Raw genomic sequence first — 22357 nt, 5'->3', positions numbered from 1 at the left:
CATTCACAGGGGCCACTGCTTGAAGTGACCTCATCCAATGATATCTCTTGGGGTATATCATCCCAGCATTTCGCTTCATCCAGAGAAGAAAGAAAAGAGAATGGACATGATTTTGACAAATCTAGACCCAATCAGTTTTTAATCTTAGATCATATAATCTAATGGACCATGAGATGAATGTCCACAGCTATATTGAAATGTACCTTTCTTATTTTAAAACTGAGATGCTACTCCCCACACATGATATTGTACAGAAACAAATACACCCCTTTTGCTGCACCCAACAAAAACAAACCCTGAAATGGGAGTGAGAAAAACAAACCCTGAAATGGGAGTGAGAAAAACTGCCGAATGAATGTATAACTGTAAAGTGACCACCTTTTGAAGCTCTTTCAGCAAGTCCATGACGCCGATCTCTTGATCAGTGGCTTCATCTGCTTGTCTTCTTCCAGCGAGATCATCAGCAGATGGGATGGGTCTTCCAGCATCATCTTGGCCACCAGATACCCCGCAATCGACCACGTCTGGAACTTCCTCGCCTGCTTCCCAATGTACCTTCCTAGCTTCCCGTCATAGTACTCTGGCCAGCTGTCTTTCAAAAGACGGCTCTCCGCGAGCTCAATTGCTCGTCTGGCAATCTGTGGCCGGCCCGTCTTGATACATGCGGCAGTTAGCAGCCACAAGAGAACTGTAGAGAAGGGAGGGAAGACCGTGAATGGAAAATATAAGAATACAAAGGAAGCTGTCCATGTTCCAATAAACAACACGAGAAATGCCTCTGCTGCTCCACCATGTGATGATCTAGGTCATTCGGAATAGGTCCAACAAAGATTTCTCACCATCCATAGAAGGTGATTTAGAAACAAACAGTTCAGAAATGCAGTTTGTAACTCACCTTTCTATGGACAGAGAGGATCTTTACCAAGTGAGATTTTTTCTTTATTCCATGTGGTCTATCTACAGTGGTACATTCAAGATGAGCAGTCCGGATTATCATTTGGTTGAGCATGGCAAGCAGCTTCACATATTTTCAACAACAGGAAAATACAGCATTAAGGATAAAGAATTTGTAAATCATCTTTAAACTAGACTTCCAGCCATGCCTCTGATTGAGGTACATTCAAGTGATACTGGGCAGATGTGGGGCCATGTGGTGTATTTATTACATCTAACCTGTCCATAAAATCAGCTTGATCAAAAACTAGTGGGCCACAGCACAGTCAACAAGGCTAGAGGGGGCACTCACCCTTTATTCTAACCAGGTCCCACCTGTATTGCAGAACATCTTGATTTTTGTTTTGATCCCTAATCCATGGAAGATTAAGCATCTGGACAGGTTGGGTTCTGTATACACAACATGGTAGACCCCCACGAAAATCAAGGGTGAGTGTCCAATCTCAACCAGAGGTGTCAATGGGCCGGATGCACCCAATGGGTACCCAAGCCCGGCCTGACATGGGCCAAGTACAGTGTAGTTAAATAGGTGTGTATATGGGTTTGGGTTTTTTTTTTTTTTTAGCCTGATCAATAAATGGGTCGGGTGTGGGTATACAGTATACCCCAACCCATACTCAAACCAGTTTATATATAAATAAATAATAAATATTCCATTTATTAAAATAGTGGACCATTACATCAAACCTACCAACTATGTACTTAGACATAGACACATGGCCCATCTGAGGTGTAGAACAGTCTATGGTAAAAGTGCCATCGTGTAGGAGCCATGTAGAATTTTTATACCAAATCCAAAGTCTTCATATAAAATTTACATAACAAATCAAGAGTCATAATAAAATAGGGAGTTATTTGATATTCAATTTGTGTCTGATGTTTGATATGTATGTACTCAGAAATTGTATACGTGGCAATAATATCTCAAATTAAACCTAGTAAACTGGAAATCATTGTCACTAAGTAATAGTTCCAAAATCAGATTGGTTGAACAATCCTAACCTCTGATTTGTAGACATTTGTTATTGAGATAGGACCATTGGATTTTTATTTTTTATTTTTTACCAATACAATAAATAGATAATCACACAAGCATAACCTTTGGTTAATTCTACATTTAAATTTGGAGTCTACAAATTCAATGGTTTATATTTCAATTACTTTTAGTCCATGTCATTTCATTGTGATAGCTTTTAGCCTATAGCTTTTAATCATGTGATGCATTAAAAACAACATTAAGATTTTTTTTTCTTTTTTTTTTTAAGCTTGTTTACTCCAAAATAGCATGATGTCATACTATATCTTCTTCTTTTTTTAACTTTCTTTTTTTCTTTTTTATTTTAAGAAAAACAATTGTTTTTTTTAAGAGTTAACTATAAAATTTAATGTTTTGAGTTAATTGTCTGTGTTTTAAAAAAAAAAAAATCTCAAATCATAAAAGAGTAGCCGATACCCTAATGGGTACAACATCCTAGAGAGTATGGATATGGGTGTTCGTTTTAGGCCCGACATGGGTATGGGCATGAGTGTAATACCTACTGGTAAGTACGGGTAAGCATATGCCTATACCAAGTCCGAACCCGACCCATTGACACTGCTAATCTCAATTTGTGCCCTTTGTTGTGGCCCACTTGAGTTTCCGTTTGGGCTAATTTTTGGGCTTTGGGGTCACATGAGGAAATGCATCTAATAAACAGGTCAGATTTCATGAATACATCGCATGGCTCCACTTGTTTCTGGTACCACTGTACCAACAGAGTGCACCCCTCTCTGATTTCAGTGAACAACAAGAAAACTGTAGAAAAGAGAGGGAATACGCAGATGCTAAATAAAAGGGTATGAAAGGAGTCTTGCATGTTCCAATAAACAGCAGACGGGAAATGCCGACCCACTGCTCATGCTCCACCACATGATGATCCAGGCCATTCAACATAGGTCCAAGATTTTTCGCCATCCATGCAAAGGTGAGTTAGTAAAACATTCCAGAAAAGCAGTTTCTAATTCATCTTTGTATGGATGATATCCAATGATTGAGATTTTCTTTTCTTTTTCTTTTTTTTTCCATGAGACCCATCTACAGTGGGACCTTCAAGATGAGCAGTCTGGATGATCATGTGGTCCCGCAGGGCAAGCAGCTTTGCATATTTTCAACAACAGGAAAATACAGCACGAGGATAAAGGAAACAGCTTATTTTAAAACTAGACTCACAGCCATGCCTCTGACTGCGGTGCTTCCAATGGCACCGGGCAGATGTGGGGCCCATGTGGTGTATTTATTACATCCATGAAATCAGCTCAATGGAAAACTATAGTAGGCCACTGATCCACCTGAATTTCCATTTGGATGGCCTTGGGGGTAATGTGAGGAAATGCACATGATGAATGGGTTGGATGTCATGTACATCATGTGGGCTCCACTTCTTTCTGGTAGACACGGGGAAAAAAAATAGAAGAAAAGTGTGGAAAGTTTTTCAAAATGCTGTCGCATGCATGCTACAAGATTATTTGATTCATGAGCTAGTTATCTGGCAAATCCCTTACAACCCAAAAACAGATTGCATACCAGATTCTACAAAGAACAAGCTAGACTCATCAAACCATATTAACATGAGGAATGATGCTGGTGTGACATGGATTGTTCTCACTTCTCAAATCAGATCCATAACGTCTGGGACCAAGCTGAAGCCAAACTGGAGTATGGAAAGGCATGAGAATCTTCATCAAAAGCGAATGACCGTTATGAAGTTGAATTCCAAATCAATAGGCTAGAAATGTTAGCTGATTACAAATAGAGAACAGAAGTTTTGCATTATCTGAGGAATGCCGGATTTCTATGCAACTGTATAAACCTTTTTAGAGATTTTGCTAGATGAATGAAGAAGCAACGCCTGCAAACTGATAGTTGTGTGGTGCATGGCTGAGTGCTTCTGAAACAAACCATATCTACATGATTTTGATTGAGGGACAAATGTGTAGTCCTGTACATCAGCCATTCTGTTGCTTGCTTAAAATGCAGAATGCCCCACATGCGGGGCCATGGTTCGAAGATCTAATGTGTCCTACCACAGAAGGTGGATGTCTCAGAAACACCACAGATTGCAAGATCCCAGCCATTGGATTAGTGGCTTACAAAAAATCAGTCAAAAGAAAAACAACAACACATGCAACGTGAAAAAAGGCTGAATTTAGAAGGATTAGGATCTTCCAATCTGGAAGATTCTCTGGTATAACCCATTAGCTATCAGCCCATCAGATCAACGGTTTGGATCCTTACTCTTGCTCGGTTGGTAGACTCTCAGGAGTTTCAACACCTGGTCAAGGGTTCGAGTATCCATAGGTGGTGAAATTCCACTAGCGTGAGTGTGTGAGGATGTGTGTGCGTGTGTAAAAAAAAAAAATTAATTAAAATTTTTTTTTTTTTTTTTTTAAATGATGGGATGTACATGTGCGGAATCATAGCAAACTATACTTTTGGTGCGCAGGCTCCTATAATTCCTCTTTGATAGAACCACACTCAGAGATTCGATTCAAATAAATCTTTGGTTGCATTTGGATGTGCTATTGAATTAATTGCAATAATTGATTCAACAGAAAGATGAAACCAAATTTAGTGACATTGGCTTTCATAGTGAAAGAAGTAGCCAGCAAAACCCAGTGAATTCCTTTCCTGATCAACTCAAAAAGGACATAATTGAATGTTGAAGCATATTCCTCAATATTAGTATTGTGAAAGGTAATTCAATTCAGTCATTTCTGCTCGCATCCAAAGGCAGCCTTAAGGACATTGCATGCTCATGGCAAAAAGAAAATACTAATAAATAAAGAGCATCAATCAGTATGAGGAAGCACACAAGCTCGGATGGACTAACCTGGCCAAGATCCTCCATTATGGTAGCTCCATCTAGTATTTTTGGGGTCGCAGCCTGTTACAATCCGCCAATCATGGCTCTCTATTGCCGGATAAGATATCTTCAGAGGCATTTCTCCAACCAACTCTTCCCAGCGTGCTTCGATAAGATCCATTATAGCCAAAGATTGCTCTGGGGTTGCCAGGGATGATAAAATCGCCACACAATTACCAAGACAAAACCATCGAAAGTCCATCCTTGCAGGACTGACATTTCCAATGAAGTAGCCACCACGGGTAGGCATAAAATCAAATACCCAATCTGGGATTGAATCGGGAATGACATTAAACTTGTTAACTGCAGTGTGAGAGTACTCCTCAGTTTTGTAACGGTATATGTCATTTAGCTGCTGGAAATCAAGCCAAAAGTAACTGCGCATGTGAAAGCTTAGAGCGTGCAAGCGTTTCACAATGCGTTCCACAAATTCTTTCCCTTCAGCATCATGTTTGAGCATTGGCAAAGCGGACCTCAATGCCATAAAGAAAAGGGCTTGGATTTCAATAGGATAACCATAAATACCCTGTAAAATAAGTTTGTACCAAAAACACACATGTAAAACATAGTGTCAAAAGGGAAAAAAAAAACAAAAAAACAAAAAGCAGTTAAAATACAATATGTCATTCACAGAGGCGCAAGAAAACAATTTTAAAAAAAAAAATAAGAGTATGACTGAAGTTTTGGAGCAATATATATAGGATTCCTATTTCTTATCCGCAAGTAGCCCCTTCATGGGGAAAATGAAAAGAAAAATTGATTTTCCTTTCTGCATTCCTTAAGCTCAAATATTCGTTGTACGTAGCAAAGAAATCAGCAGAAAGAATCACCACAGAAATAAACGAAAGAAATCCTAAATTAAGGATATAGTTAGAGAACCTTGTATCAATACGAGAGTCGTGACGAAAGATTTTTAAAGATATAGTAAGACCAAGAGCAACATGCATAGGAAGGTAAATATCAGAAAGACTTGAAACGGATTATCTGGAGAAAGTCTTCTGTCATGAGGAAAGTGAGCTGATCCAGTGCCCCTGGAGGTACATCATATTCATGCCTCTGGATCATATACCATACGCGTGCACACCCCCCTACACTCCCCCGGCGAACGAGTTCATTTTCCTTTATAGGTGCGATGACCATATAAAACAAGTACAAGCTTTGTTGGTTCTTTTGCTCTTCTGTTTGGGTTATAATATTTTAACAGACGAGTGATGTCCAGAAAAGCTACTATTTCTTGAGATAATTACCTGCGATTTTCAATGTTTTGTTAGCCAATTACTTGCTAGTTTAAACTACCAGTAATTTGTTTCTACAGGAACTATGCGAATATTCTTTCTAATTTCCTTCATCTTTAATGTTTTCATTGTTTTATTTAATTTTATTTATTGAATTAAATTACTGTTTCTTTGTGTATGGAAGTGTCCCCGTGCCTAGAATTTTGAAGCATAACATGCGGTACACTTTAGCACTTGGCATCCATGCCACATGTCTAGATAACACCAACCATTCCTAAAGCCATATAAACAAACAAGCCTATACAAAAATAGCAAGATAAACAATACATGCTTTACACCAAAGGAGACTCTTTCTTTACCTGAGAGGGGTAAAAGGCTAACCACTTGCAATTCAAACTCAAAAGTAAATAAACCTTATCTGAACATTCAATATAAGATTGTCTAGTTGGTCACCTTCATATTTTGGGTTAAACAACAAAGATGCCTACACATTAGATGGGACCTGCAAAATGGGGAGGGGAAGTAGATCGACAATGGGAAGGTCCAATATATTTATTTTATGGGAATGAAAGTTTTCAGTCTGACTACATACTCTCTTTTTTCTTTTTCTTTTTCTGGAGAGAGATATAACAAAGAATGTCTGACTCCATACTTGAAAATGATGTCTTCGATAATGCAAGAAATTGAGTCGATAGAAGAAAGTAATGTTGCCCTCACGATATTGCTTAAGAGGTTTGGTCCAACTATACTTTGCAATGTGAAGGAATACAAGAGCTATGAAAGAAATAGTAGCTCGTATTCTTTTATTTTCTTCTTCTTTTTTTCTTTTTTTTTTTTTGAATGGCAATAGTTACATGTATTCTTTTTAATATATTTTAGCAATATCATTTTGGTTGACAAAGGAACATCAGCATTGCCAAACTTGCAGTTGCCTACTAAGAATAGTAAAAGCAGAGTGCAAGAATGTGAAAGTGACTGATAATTCTAGCACAGTTTCTGCAAGACTATGCTCAAACCTAAGCTAACTGCAACATTTTGGAGTACTGAAGGCAAAGCATGAGGTGGGAAATCATAAAGAATCAGACTTTAGCTTACCCACTTGATAACTGCAAATGCAAACAGAGTGCAAGATGCTAGTAGTGAAATGGGATCATAAGAAAGCATTGCTAGAATTTGATAGTGTTTCTAGAATAAGGATAACGACATGTACCTTCATGGACAGTGAGAGTAACAATCCAGAATGCATTGTTACAAGGGGGGGCATCATGATGGAAATGCAGTGGCATAGTAATCACAAGAATGAATGATTAGCAAGAAAGGATTCTTTCAAGAACGGGTACCAACAGTTGATTTCCTTGAAGAAGTCACTTAGGACCACTACAAAGTGATCTAATAGGGATCAAATTTGCAAAAAGGAGCACTGCAAGATGAAATCTCACAGGCAGTATGGGACAAACATTTCGATTAGATACAGTGTGTTGTTACCTTTTGCTGTTAGCATTTTTGCCGTTAACATCAGCATTATGGAGGTCTCAACCTCCTTTGACAAGGAATACATCATTCACATGGAGAAACAAGGAAAATACAAAGCGCAAACAGAAGCAAATGAACAGGGAAGCAAAGATATCTTCAAACTTTTGAAGCAACAATAACCCATTTGCAAAAGTGATATAGATTGCCAACCATTTCCGTCTTTTCAATGTGAGAAGCCACCATATAGTGTACAGAGGACAAGCTAAGGCTGCTATCCTAGAATCATTGTTTTGAAAACTTCACTAGCCGTCAAACCAGTGAGGTAGCTGATTTGGTTTGGATTGGCCTGAACCAGGATGTATTTGGTGAAGCAGCCAAAATAATGTTTCTCAGATGAAATCAAATGAAAAAGAAATTGGAGAAATAGCAAAAAAAATAAACTAATAGTTGACCCAGAAAAAAAAAAGTATGAAAGAAAGACAACATCAAGTGTTTTTTTTTTTTCCTTTTTTGAGAAAAAAAAAAGTTTTTTGAAGTGAAGAAGTTTATTACGAAGCCTGCCAACAAAATGAAGCAGGAAAAGAATACAAAGAAGAGAATGTTTCTCAGATGAAATAATGTTTCTCAGCTGAACCAGGATGTATTTGGTGAAGCAGCCAAAATAATGTTTCTCAGATGAAATCAAATGAAAAAGAAATAGGAGAAATAACAATAATAAATAAACTAATAGTTGACAAAAAAAAAAAAAACTATGAAAGAAAGACAACATCAATAGTGTTTTTTTTTTCTTTTTTGAAAAAAGAAATAAGTTTTTTTTTTTTTTTTTTTTCGAGTGAAGAATTTTATTAAGAAGCCTGCCAACAAAATGAAGCAGGAAAAGAATACAAAGAAGAGAAAAAGACCCAACTCCCCCAAAAACTGGAACCAAAGCTTAAACTATAAGGACCACTACAAAGCAGAGTATTCTAACAACATGACACTCGTTTCCATGAGCACTACTTGAATGGGCAGAGACTGGTTACAAAAGCGTCTTCGGTTCCTTTCGCCCCAAATGGACCACCAAATTGTAGGCAAAGTCAATTGCCATCTTAAAGAAAGCAACTTTCCCCCTCCTCCCCCATGTCATGCCCATAAAAGGTCCCCTCACGATGCCTGCCATTGCCCATGCCACCCCATGGACTGCTTGGAACCAATCCCTTATCTTCTGAACGAACAGACAGAAAATGAAAAGGTGGTCAACCGTTTCTGCATCTTGCTCGCACATGCAACATATATTCGGAATAATCAAAGATTTTTTTTGGAGATTATCAATCATTAATTTTCTCTTACGTCCTATCAGCCAAGTGAATGCTGTTACTTTAGGAGGAGCCCCGTAAAACCAGAAATGATATGGATGCCTTTCAGGAGAGTCACTACTGTTGGGCTGAAGCATAGAATAGAAAGATTTGACCGAAAACCTCCCCGAGCTAAGCATACGCCACACCATAGAATCAGAATCCCCAGTTGGGGCTGCAGACTGCAAGTGCTGAAGAAGCGCAATGAAAGCCTCTGTCTCATCTTCTATAAGGCTCCTTCTGCACGGAGGCATCCAAACTATCACTGAACCATTCAAGGAGTAGCAGTCAATCACACTCAAATCAGGCGAAGACGCGAGAGAAGCTAGAGACAGGAAATCGGTACTCAGCGACCCATCACCACACCATGTGTCCTCCCAAAATCTGGTTTTGGATCCATCCCCCACTGAAAAGGACACTTTTCTAGAAGATAGCCTTAAGCGACAACACCGATCTCCAAATAAAGGAAGCGCTATACAAAGTAGATCTCTTTGTATGCCATCCCCCGTCCTGAAGCCCGTACTTTGATGCAATGATTTCATGCCAGAAACTACCAACTTCCATAGCAAACCCCCATAAACATTTTCCAAGAAGAGTTGAATTAATGCTTCCAAGGACCCGCAAGCCTGCCCTGCCTTGCGCTACAGGTCTACAAACACCCTCCCACTTCAACAAGTGAAACTTGACGCTTCCTACAGCTCCCTTCCAAAGAAAATCCCTTCTTAGCTTTTCAAGTCTCACTAGCACCCTTTGAGGACATTTTAAAAAGGACATGAAGTATATTGGCATATTAGAAAAAGCTGCCTTTATCAAGGTTAGATGACCTCCTAAAGAGAGGTACCGACTCCTCCATTTGGACAGTTAACTATCAATTCTTTCTATCACCTTGTCCCATATGTGGAGCGCAGGTTTGCCAATGCATAACGGGAGCCCCAAATAATAAGAAGAGGACCCAACCTTACAACCAAAGAAGGAAGCCAGGCTAGATATATCATCTTGAGATACATGCACTCCAAGAAGTTAGCTTTTTCCCACATTAATCTTTAGCCCAGAAATCGCCTCGAAACACAACCACTTTCCATGGATTGACAACCATAACTAGATCTACTTCTGAAAAAATAATTTTATCATCTATAAATTGGAGATGAGAGACTAGAGCTACCATAATCCAGAAATTCCCTGTACATGATCATAGGCTTTCTCCACATCTAGCTCGCAGACTATCCCTAGTTTCTGTTGTTTATAATGAGCGTCAATGCACTCATGGGCAATCAAGGTTGTATCCAAAATTTGTCTACCCCCCATGAAGGCTCCTTGATTGGGAAAAATAATGTTATCCATCTCTTTCCTGAGTCTTGTAGCCAGCACCTTAGCAAGAATTTTGTATGGGCTTCCTATCAAGCTTATCGGTCTAAAATCTTTCAACCCTTCCGCACCGTCTAGATTCGGGATGAGGGCGATAAAGGTGACACCCAACTCGGATGGTAAGTGCCCTTTGTAAAAATAAAAATAAAAAAGTCCATCAAATCCCTTCTCACCACATTCCAAAAACCTTGAAGAAGGCGATTGGGAAGCCATCGGGTCCCGGAACTTTGTCGCTTCCCAAACTATCCACGGCTTCCTTGACTTCAAAATCTACTTCTCCAAAAAACTCTTAGCTTCTTCTAATATTTTGTTGAAATGAAGCAGATTCAACCTTGGGCGAACCCAATAGTCCTTGGTTAGAAGCCTTTGATAGAAGCCAATTATAGCCCCGCACACCTCTTCCTTCTTTTTTAACCTAGACCCGTCCACGACAAGAGACGATATATGATTGCATCTCTCTCTAGCCAAAGCAATACGGTGGAAAATTTGTGTATTTTTATCTCCCTCCTTCAACCACAAGGCCCTCAAGCGTTGTCTCCATTTAATTTCCTGCTCAAGAAACTTGAAATAATCTGACCCCGGCATTATCCGCCTGTCGATGTCCTCATCTGTAGCTTCGCCTCCTTCTTCCTTAAGATTAATGGCATGGATCTCATCCAGAATTTCAGAAAACATGGCCTCTCTAACCCCAAAAATCCCTCTGTTCCATTCCCTAAATTTTGTTTGAGGAGTTCCAACTTCTTATGAAGTCTAAACCCTAACTTACCTTCCACCTGGAAAGAATTCCACTAATCAATGAATAAATCTGTGAATCCTTCAAACTCCAGCCACATTAACTCAAATTGAAATGGTTTTAGGCCCCAGCTTTCAACTTCGACCTAAAGCAAAATGGGTCTATGGTCAGACAAGGGTCTCAGCAACCCTCTCACTTGAACCAACAGGAATCTGGCCATCCATTCTGGATTGACAAAGAATCTGTCTAGCCTACACATGATAGGGGGGCTTCTACCATTGGACCAAGTGAACTTGGCACCAGACATCGGAATGTCGATCAAGTTGCATTACTGCACCCACGAAGCAAAGTCATGCATGCTCCTAGTAGTCTTTGACCCTGTAGGCTTCTCATAACTAAACCAAATGATGTCAAAGTCTCCCCCTATGCACCAGGGGATCGGCCACTTCTTATAAATAGATTTCAACTCCTCCTAGATTGTCTTATGTTCGAAGTACACCACCCATAAACACTAGAAAAAAGCCAAGTGAAACCCGAAGAAATGTCTCTGAGGACTATTGAAATGGAGAACTCACCACTCCAATAATCCTCCTTCCAAATATCCGAGTTCCAAGCTATCACAATGCCCCGTGAAAATCTTGGATTCAAACAAACAAAATCCTTCAACAGTTGCCCCCACACCTAGTCCAAATCAGATCTACTGAAAGTGAATATCTTCATTTCTTGAAAAGAGATAACATGAGCTTTGGAATTCTTACACTTAACCTAAATCTAACAACGTTTTCCCCAGTCCCTCAAACCCCTGACATTCTAGCTCAAAATGATCATTGAGACATTGATCGTGCCCCTCTCCCCTTGATTGGCCCCACATTTCTATTGCTATTATCGTAATTCACTAAGCTCTCAAGTCTCAACAGCTCCCTCTGACTCCAAGGAGTGTGGCTTGCCGCTTGTTTGGAAACCTCACTGTGTCTCTATTCAATAAAATGGAATAGAGCAACGACGCCGTCATTGCATGCTCGAAATGTCATCTCAAGCTTCCTACCCACCCTACCAATAGCATCCTTAATCTAGTTCAATTCTTCATTCAACATGACGTTGATGCTTAAGCTTCCTGCCTAGGCCTCGCAAAGCTGAGATTCTAAGCCTTCACCCTCCTCGATTCTAACAAAAGAGGCAGACCGGAGAGTGATGACATCCAAAGTCGCACCAATATCCATCCCCTCTGTAAGCTCTTTCCTCCCCACAACCAAAATAGCTAAGACCCCCTATTCCCCTTCACACCAGCCCTTTGTCTGAGCACCTTCTTCATATGTTTTTGCCTCCCTCATCAGGGTCTGAGACCCTAATTCACACCTCAACTGTTGGGAACTCTGCCATTGCACTAGAGGATAAGCTTCGTTACACCCTGCGATCATCTCCTTATCTGGATGAGACGCATCATGAACCTAGCGAAATAAGATAACTCTAGGGCCCCATCGACTATAAGGAAAGAAGACTTTTCTCGAAGGGGTCAAAAGGTTGAGGCTCAACTTCTCACGTGCATGAAACAAAACACGTTGTGGTGAGTCGTCACATACTGCACAAACCGAGAGACGCTCCTCACATGCGACAAAAGCATCACCTTTTGCTTGAGACGCGTCTGCATTCGACTCATTGTTGATGATAGCATCATCACCCCCAACACGTATCGAGAGAAGGTCAGCAACAATAAGGGCAATCGATCCAGGGAGGACAGTTGGCGCTACATTGCAGCTACGCCTCGATGACGAAGAGGACCTGCAAGACAATCTCGGCTTCGACAAATGGCCTGGATTCGCTAGAGCTCAGCCTCGTGAATCCGAGCCTCGAGAGGACTCTCTGCTTCGGACCGAGCCTTATTCCAACCCGCCAGCACAATAAGAGCATCGAGGACTCCCCCACGAGTCAAAACATGTGAGGCTTCACTGCTCTCCACGTATGGGCGAAGGGGCACACCAACTCTACACCGAGCACCCGCAGAGCATGGAACATCGATCAATGAATGGGGAAAGGTCATTTGTCCACCGACCCCCTGCAGACACCCTAGGTGCTAACACATCAACACATTCCCACTTAAAGCTCCTCCAGAGCACTGAGGAAGTACTCCTCGAAACCTCCCTCCATGGCTATGGTGCTTCGTTGCTTCCAAGCTCTTCCAAACCTCACCCCATCCAGACGAAACTCCCCACGAAACCTCTTTCTCCACCATCACTGGAAGACGAACCACTCTAATGGACAGAAATACTCCAGTCAGCACTAAGAGAGCTCTTCTTCTCCTTATACAAATACGAGTTGCGTTGATGTCTTCCCCCAGCTCGGATACCTCATTGATGGTGAGAATCTCTCCCAAGCAATCGCCCAGTGCCTCGAAGATTTCCAAATTCCATAACTCAAGGGGTGTTCCCCAAACGAGATACCACGCAGTTTCACACACGAGGATGGAGCTATCCTTCCCATTTTCGAATAGATAGAATCGGTCCGTCGTTAAACATGACCCCAGCCATGACCATTTGGTCAATATTCGCCCCCAGCTTCGTTGAGATCCAAATATCTATCGCTGAGAGGAGCTTGATTTTGTAATCGCCTACTTCCACCTTGCAACAAGCTTTCAACCAAACCCTAATGTGAGAAAGGAGTGCTTCCTCTCGTGTGACTGCAACTACCGACCGCCAAAACGAAGAGCGCATCCTTTCCACCATCTCTGGGTCTATGCAAACCTCCATCCAGAAAGGAAAGCTTCTACTCCACGCCGACGTTCCCTTAATGGTGCCATCGACACCCTTCTTCATTGGATCTTTCTCTTCCTGCTAGGGTTGGGGAAGCTCAAAGCCAGACAGGGCCTCCTTGAATGATGGCGACTTGCCAACCTCTCTCTCTCTCTCTCTCTCTCTCTCTCTCTCTCTCTCTCTCTCTCTCTCACTTCTTGGACTCCTTCAAAAGCTCCTCCCTATTTACTATACTAGGCCTAAACCTGGCCCTCTAAACCAACATCTTGTTCCCCCCCCGAAGCTATCACCATGTAGTTGCTTGATAACCTTTTCCACTTCTTGATAACCTTTTTCACTTCCTCATCCATCTTCATCCCAACGAACGCAAATCCTCTGGGTGCCCAAAAACGAGAGATAACCCCTTCCATTACTTCGCCCACCCTCCCGAAGACCCTGGAGAAATTGATTGGCAATCGATTCCTTGCAGGCCTTCCTTCCGATTGACTTCCTTCCAATCGACTTCACAAATTAAAGTAAATTATTACAAATTGAAATTATTGATTAACAAATGTTTTAGTAACAGAATACACATTACCAATTTGCCACATCTATAGACATATCAATTAATTACTCTTGCTTCCCCTGTTAGCAACGCACCAGCAGGCCCCAAGACTGGGTAAAGATGAGGTTTGATGTTAGGCAGGCAGCTGATTGTCAAACAAGTTGGCAAAACAGGATCCATAAAATAGCTAGGACAAGGCTATGACAATGATGATGATGACACAAACAAATTTGGGAAAAGGTATTCGCAATAAGAGATATAAATTAATAAGAAGAAAAAAAGGTTTCCAACAAGGTTTTGGTGCCTCTTTTACAACTTCAAATAGATCTGGTAGATGAGTTTCCATCTACTGTCCAAAAAGTATGGAGAAAGAACAAAAAATCAATATTTAATTGAAGTAAAGAAGAAAAAAGGAGTCTGATTTTACATACGTAAATTAAATAGGCATGGATCTTGGACAATGTGGCTTCCAATTCATTTCATCCTCATTCTAGATGAGTTGAAGGGCAGAAAAGATGAAGAAAGTTTATGATGATTAGAGTAGGTGTCATTGCCATTTACATTCATCCAGTCCTTTATTACAGTTCAATCATTTTATTAGTGTCTGAAGGAGTGACCATCTGTAACAAACCCCACGAATTCAGAGACAAGGGACTAACCAAACATGCAACCACATATAACTTTTCTCAAAGGGAAAAGTCATACTTGCATAAGACAATGTAAAATGTATCACATCTATTGCCAAAAGATCTCTAGGAAGAGTTTTGAATTTTATCCAGCTCAGCTTTCAATGATGACCATCCAATCATTTCCCTATTATTCGACAATGACAATCAACCAAAGAAAAAAAAAAATCAACTTTTTCTTTAGAATATATGCGAAACAATTCCAAGATGTGATTTATGGTTATTCATGCCCATCATTTCAATCTACTTTGCTAATGTAAAAGAAATTCACAAGTGCTTACAGTTAAGCAGTTCAGTTGGACAAGAATAATCTTCCATTTACAGTTTAATCTGAAACTTTAATAATCTACAATGCCCGGATCCAAATACTTGTTACAAATCCCATTTCCCAAAATCCATGCCAAAGATACAGATATATGCATCCCATTTATAACATGAAATTCATATGAAAACTTTACTGATTCTATTATTTTAAATTTTGTTAAAGGCAAATCTGTTTATTCCTTTAAACATGATAACTTAAAAATATATACATTAACAGTCACAGAGTTTATTAAATTTCTATATATACATACGTAGATCTATGTGTGTGTGATTTGTCTTAGCACATGGAATGTAGGAACTTTGACAGGCAAGAGTATGGTGTTAGTGGATACGATGAAGCAAAGGAAGGTCAACAAAGCTGGTATACAAGAGACCATGTGGAAAGAGGTAAAAGCTAAGGAAACTGATGGATATAACTTTTTTTTATTTGGACATTGATAATTTATTGATGAAAGGCCAAAGCCTAAAGATACAGATGCAAAACCCAAATAATATTACAACTCACACCAACTATCCAGAAACTGAATAATGAGCTTAGAAGCTTTTGCCCACTCTATTACATTACATTTAGCCCTTCTGAATACTTCCATAACTTGGCTTTTTCGATTTTTGAAACTCCTCTCATTCCTTTCTAACCATATAAACCATAAGCCCGCTAATAAACTTTGGTATATAGAATATGACAACAATAGAAATGGAATTGGGATAGCGGTCAACAAATATTTAATAAAGCTTGTAAGAGAGGAGGTAATCAATCTCATTAATGCAAATGCCCCTGTAGGAAGGATAAGAGGAGAGAATTAAGAGAATTGCGGAAGACATGTATGGACTAATACAAGGAATTCTGAAGGAAGAGAGAATATTTATAAGAGAGGACTTAAATGATTATATGGGAAAAGATAGTAGAAGATGCGAACGGGTACATGAAGGGTATGGTTTTGGTCATGGAAATGAGATGAGAGATGCTATCCTTGATTTTTTTTTCTTTTTTTTTTGGTTTTTTTTTTTTTTATTATTTTTTTTTTTTTGAAAGATGCTATCCTTGATTTTGTTATGATAGCTAATACATACTTCAAAAAAGAGAGATTATCATTTAATAACCTCTAAAAGTGTATCCCGTACAAGCTCGATGGACTTCTTTTTACTTAGAAATACAGAAAAGAACGGCACTATGTAAAGACTGCAAGGTTATGCTGGAATAGAGTTTGGCCACACAACACAACATAGGCAAATGATCATAGATGTTTGCATCAAGAGATGGAAGAGGAGTCACATTATTAGGTGTCCAAGAAAAGGTTGGCGGAATTCAAAAGAAGAGAAAAGTAGTGTTATTTAGGAATCATCATCATCATTATCTAACCCTTATCCCAATTAATTGGGGTGGGCTAGATGACTCTTGTTCCTCCATTCCACTCTATCAAGGGTCAGACCTTCAATTAGACCATAGGTCATCAAGTCTTTTCTTATAACCTACATCCACGTCCTTTTGGACATTCCCCTTGCCCTTTTAGAGCCTTCAACTTGATAAATAAAAAATAAAAAAATAAACAAAATAAAATAAAAAAGTGGAATGTTGATAAAAGATAGTGTTATTTGGGAATAAATTGATAAAAGAAAGTAAGTGGAATATTGAGGAAGAAGTTAATATTATGTAGAATGCAGCAATGAGCACGTTAAAAAGTGGCCTAAGATGTTTTAGGAGAAGCTAGAGGGAAAGCTACTCTTATAAGGAAACTTGGTGGTGGAATAATAAGGTCCAAAAGGCTATTTTTAGCAAAAGGCAATCACGTTATGAGGTTTGGCAAGAGACTAGAAACAAGGAAAACATAGAACATAAAAACTAGCAAAAGAATGCGAAGAAAAATAGTAGTATGGCTTAAGAGACTATAAACAAGGAAAACATAGAAGAACATAAAAACTAGGAAAAAAATGCTAAGAGCAGGCAAAAATGATGGAAAAGTGTAAGGATGTAGATCATGTTATATGCATTAAGAGCAATGACCAAAGTCTATTGATTCAAGATGGCTAGATCATTGGAAGGTGGAAAGTTATTTACAGAACTTATTAAATGATTACCGTTCTAAAAGTGTAGGGAAAGAAGGAATTATAAACTCAAATGAAGCAAAAGATCATTGATACTTGCGTAGATCTCAAATGAAAGAAGCTTTGAGAAAGATGGAGATAGAAAAGGCCCTATGAGCAGATGATATACCGATAGAGGTTGCAAGTGCACAAGAGATTGGCTTATTTTGGTTGACTAAAGTTGTTTGGCAAGATTGTAAACATGAAGAAAATGCTGAACAAGTAGAAAGAAGTGTGGTGCCTATTTAAAGAATAAAGCGACATACATGGATGTGACATTTAATCGCTTTGGTGGTGTTGACAACTTCCCCATGAAGGCGGGGATGTTAGCATTCCTCTATATGTGTCTGTGTGTGCAGAGAGAGAGAGAGAGAGAGAGAGAGAGGGAGGTTTGACTGCATGGTATCAACACTACCACAAGTTACAATAGTGTCAAGCACAAAGTGGGGCCCCACTGTGTGAGTATGAAATCCACTCCGTCGGCCCCTGATGTTCACCATACAGACTGAAAACCAGGTTGATATCAGGTGGGCCACAACAGAGGAAACAATGTAGAATCATGCCGAAAACCTCTAAATTCACATGGTGTGGCCCAACTGAGTTTTGGAATGGCCAGATGATTGGGATGTCCCTTAATCCTGGTGAGAAGCCTGTAATGACTGGAAAGAGTAGCCTTTATAAATCTTCATGGGCGCCACAAACAATCTAGAAGGTTTTGATGGGTGGGCATACCCTCCAACTGTTCCCTATTGTGTGGCCCACCTGAGTTTTGGATCAACCTTATTTTTGGGCTCCAGGCCAATCTTGGAAGGGCACACCTGATAGTCAAAGTGGATGTCATGCATACATCATGATGAGCCCCATTTTGACAATATTGTAACTATGGTAGTGTCAACACTTTGTGATCAACCCTCACACAATGACAGATGTAAGGAAAATAATAGAATAGGATTTAGTTTAGAAGAAATTCTTCTAGTAACCGATAACCAATAGAATAGGATTTAGTTGAGAAGAAATCCTTCAAGTAACCAATACAGAACCCGTATTGCATCATGTCGAGAGCAGTACAGATGCAAGCATCTGAGTATCTTAGTTGACAATTCACAGTTATGCTTAGAAACAAATGTCGTATGGATTGTATGGCAAAGAACTTCACAAGAAGCAGATTCTGATAAATGAATACAAATATATAACAACCGAGAGGTATATCAGGATAATTTTACCATTCTTCGATCAATCATGGAGCATCCATCAGCACAGAGCAGGGTTGGGAAAGTGTCGAATCCCTCTGAGAGACATAATGTTAGTATGAGCCGCATTCCCTTTTGGCATTCAGGTGTTTCAGCAAGAGACAAATCCCCAGTAGATTTTGTGTAGGCACGGAGAAGAATAATCCACCAGAATCCAGAGTCAACAGGAGCCACTCTTCCAATTGCACTCTCCCCAAAATCTGCAATTAAAGCATCTGTTTTCCGAACAGGATCATGAAGCACTTTGAAGCTGGCTGGCATTGCACCTTCTCCAAGCTTGAAACGGTCAATCCGCTTCTCCCAACCTTGAAGGTAGAGAGTCTTCAGAAGAAAATTTTTAACAATCTCTGGCTCACCGTTCATCAGAAAAGCCAGAGCACTCGGTACAAAGTCCCGGACAAACACCTGTACAATAGATGAATAGTCAGTGAGAAGATCCAGCTAACTGGTGTTTTTCAACTTCAAGCAGAATGTGACCAAACACAGATTATTACAGATGCTGCCAACTAAAAAAGATGTGTTTTGACTCGTACTGGTCCAAAAAATACAGAAGATATTTCCTTGTTTCATCACCAATTATGGAAGGTCCTAGCTATTTTTGAGGTAGGAAGGAAAAAAGTGCCTGATAAAGCATAATCAAGAGATGCATAAAGAATAATAAGAGAAGCTTAAATATGAGACACCTGGCATGCTTGGAGACATAAAATCAGGGAACTATGAAATCAACAATCATCAGGACCAAAATCCCAGATGACTAACCTAAAACAATCAAAAATTCAGCACCAAGTAACACAAAATCGGTAGCAAGTGGATCCTAGTCAAACAAATGGAGACTTGAACTATTCAATCCATAAGAGAGTGATTAAAAAGAAATCCATTTCTCACAAGGATCAAATGCCAAAAAGTAACCTATGATTCCAATCTAGAAAATAAAGTAATTCCAAGGAGGAACAGAAGATAAGATTTCTCCTCTAGTTTCCTACACGTACACTCCAAAGATCACACATTCCATGAAAACAAGCAGTTAAAATTTAACCAAACAAACCAACGATATCGGATTTAAAAAGAAAAGGGACAAGAACAAGCAACAGTCACCAGTGGATATATACCTGATCATAATTTAGAACCTCCTCAGAAGCATGATCATACGCAGCAATCGTACCCACTGGCTGTCCCCGGAAGAACACCAACGACCGCCTCAGTGCTTCCCACGCATCAGCAACCATCGGATGCGGCTCGAACGAGTTGCGAGCCGATGATGCCGGGGTGTTCAACCCTGACCGTCCCCCGGGTGAGCACATATTCTCAAAATTCTCCAACCCTCTGGTGTTCTCTGCAGCTCGAGTGGAGAACCGAGGCGAGACCCCGATTGACATCTCACTGAGAGACCGCTCATCAAATGATCTCTGCCGCTCAATGTTCAATCTCGGCTTATCAAGAAGCCGTGAAAGATCATAGTCATCCGCTTCAGAGATTGAGCAGTGTGAACCAACATTCCGAAGGCCGAGCTCACGTGGTCCATCCATCCAGGTATAATCTGTAGATACTTACAAGTTAGAAGAGATGATCTGCATCAACAGAAGCAATACAAATCAAACGATCAAAAATTATTTTAAAAAATCAAATCAATGCCAATGGACAAAATTACATGATATTTTGATTCGACAGATGAGATTGACTCATTGAATCAACATATCAACGACATGATAAAAGCTCAGATTTTCATCAGATGAACTACATTATCACATCAATAGACACCAAACCTTTGATTGGACGAGATGGACAGAAAAAGAAAAACACAGAATTAACAATCAACGGTCGTGATCCAACCAAAAATAGCGCTAAAATGAAAGAACTTAGCCAAAAACATTCAAAATTCCCAAAAGAAAGCCACAAATTCCTTCATTCCGACACGAAATTCCTCCAAAACGCTGTAGCCTTTGAAACAGGACCGGATCTCATGAAAACAACAGCAAGATGAGGGAAAAGAAGAGATGCTCCACAGATCTGAACAAGAAAACTCACCTTGGGAAGATCTAACCGCGGAAACGAGCTGCTTCAACGGAACCAACGGTCAGATTCCGTCGATTTGTAAGGAATCTGAAGGAAAACAGGAATCAGAAGGGAGGGGAGGAGAGGAAAAAAGAGCTAAGCTGCGGAAAGGGTTATTTATAGGCAGAGGAGAGAGAATGGTCCTCCGTCGCTGTCTGTTCTATCTACCCCTCATTCTCTCTCCTCAACAGTAACAGGGAATAGCCAGTGGAAGGGGGGTGTGTTTCCCGTCTATAGCGGGAAATCACAGGGCATGACTAACCGGGAATAGCCGGTTCGAGCACGCGGGGTTTACCGGCTGCAGACGTGGAGAAAACAACAGAACCCGACGGCCCTTGCGATCTCTCATGTGACAGGAGGCCGTGCTATTGGATTTTCCACTGGCGGAGTTTATTCTTTTATCAGTTTCGTACTTTCCGCTAATTAATTGTAATTAAGAAAAGTTAATCATGTTTGACCGTACAACTTTCGGTACACTGGCGGAGTATGAGAGTTCACGTACATCACCTAGAAATTGCATAAACGGATTGTGTCGAACTCAGGTTAAATCGTTCATATCATGGGCCAGACTTCAAATTAGTTAATTTACATATTTACATTAAAATCCAAAAGGTTTGTTGACAAATAAGGGACGGTTATAATTTAATACTTATAATTCAATAAATGGATGTCCACTAATCAGAGGATAGAATCATCTAATCAAATCCTATTTTGGAAGATGACCTATCTACAGTATTATCCTTGATTTAGACGGTTTTATTTGAGTTATCAATATGTCCGTTTTACAATTTTGAGTGCTGATGTACCATCACACACTCTTTAGTTGTATCAGATAATTCCACTTCGGAACGGATAAGGTTGCCGAAACCATTTTTCACCTTTTTCCGCTAAAAATGGAAGAGAAGTACTTTGATACTCTGGCAGTGTGGTGGATAATACATAGGCAGTTAGACATTGCTTACCTGGCATGCAACTAACTCAAATAAACCGTCCAACTTATTTGAGCCAGTTTAGATGTATAATGTACAAAATATTATTCTTATATGGTTATCTAACTAATAGATTACTGGACATTTGTTGGATGGATAAAAATTAGAAATAACAAATGGTGTTATTTCAGAAAAACAAGTGTCCACTAATCAGAGGTTAGGATTGTTCTAACAATCTGATTTTCAGACTGTAATTTAGCAACAGTGAGTTCTGTTTAATTTGAGTTTATATATGCCATGTATCATTTCGAAGTGCCCGAGTATCAAGCCTCGCATGCAGCCACAGTATCAAAAAATTGGAAATGCGTGTCCTGATTAGGTGTGGCCCCGCCCTCACCACACACCGTGCGGCTCTAAATCTGGGGCCTACCTTGATGTATGAATTGTATATCCACGCCGTCCATCCGTTTTTTCAGTTCATTTTAGGGAATAATACCAAAAATGAAGCAGATCCAAATGACAGGTGGATCACAAAACATGAAACAGTTGGTGATTGGCCATTAAAAACTTCTTATGGGCTAGAAATGTTTTGGATCAAGATGATATCTTTTTTTCCCCTCATCCAGGTCAATGAGACATTATCAACAGTTTCGATGGAAAATAAACATTAAGGTGAGACTTAGAAAGTTTTCAACAGTGTGGGTTCAACCATCATTGTTTCTTATGGTGTGGTCCACCTGAGATTTG

The 22357-nt window shown here is 39.8% G+C and overlaps 1 protein-coding gene across 3 annotated transcripts; it reads right to left on the bottom strand.

Moving 5' to 3' along the window:
- Nucleotides 1–122: 122 nt before the first annotated feature.
- On the bottom strand, nucleotides 123–20813 carry LOC131235623 (probable alkaline/neutral invertase D). 3 transcript variants are annotated; one of them, XM_058232885.1, is made up of 5 exons: nucleotides 20655–20813; nucleotides 19739–20166; nucleotides 18603–19034; nucleotides 4824–5382; nucleotides 123–688 (listed from the first exon to the last, which is right to left on the bottom strand). In XM_058232885.1, exons 2-5 carry the CDS (start codon nucleotides 20153–20155, stop codon nucleotides 393–395), a joined length of 1704 nt encoding a protein of 567 aa, XP_058088868.1. In that variant the 5' UTR covers nucleotides 20156–20166; nucleotides 20655–20813; the 3' UTR covers nucleotides 123–392. The 3 variants fall into 3 exon arrangements, with proteins under 3 accessions (XP_058088868.1, XP_058088867.1, XP_058088869.1); XM_058232884.1 differs by having other exon boundaries at nucleotides 19739–20197; nucleotides 20655–20811; XM_058232886.1 differs by lacking the exon at nucleotides 123–688 and having other exon boundaries at nucleotides 4819–5382; nucleotides 19739–20197; nucleotides 20655–20812.
- Nucleotides 20814–22357: the final 1544 nt, after the last annotated feature.

The sequence above is a fragment of the Magnolia sinica genome, chromosome 19, assembly GCF_029962835.1.
Source record: "Magnolia sinica isolate HGM2019 chromosome 19, MsV1, whole genome shotgun sequence".
In the NCBI taxonomy this organism is placed as follows: domain Eukaryota; kingdom Viridiplantae; phylum Streptophyta; class Magnoliopsida; order Magnoliales; family Magnoliaceae; genus Magnolia; species Magnolia sinica.
This window is presented reverse-complemented; position numbering and strand designations above follow the sequence as displayed.

Bases quoted from the DNA above. Each gene is read 5' to 3' on its own strand.
- LOC131235623 (XM_058232885.1), bottom strand. From the start codon at position 20,155: ATGGATGGACCACGTGAGCTCGGCCTTCGGAATGTTGGTTCACACTGC. The intron at 19,035-19,738 runs GTATATATCCAC...TCTATTGTACAG, and splicing joins AGGTTCTAAATTATGATCAG to GTGTTTGTCCGGGACTTTGT. The intron at 689-4,823 runs GTTAGTCCATCC...CCTTCTCTACAG, and splicing joins TAATGGAGGATCTTGGCCAG to TTCTCTTGTGGCTGCTAACT.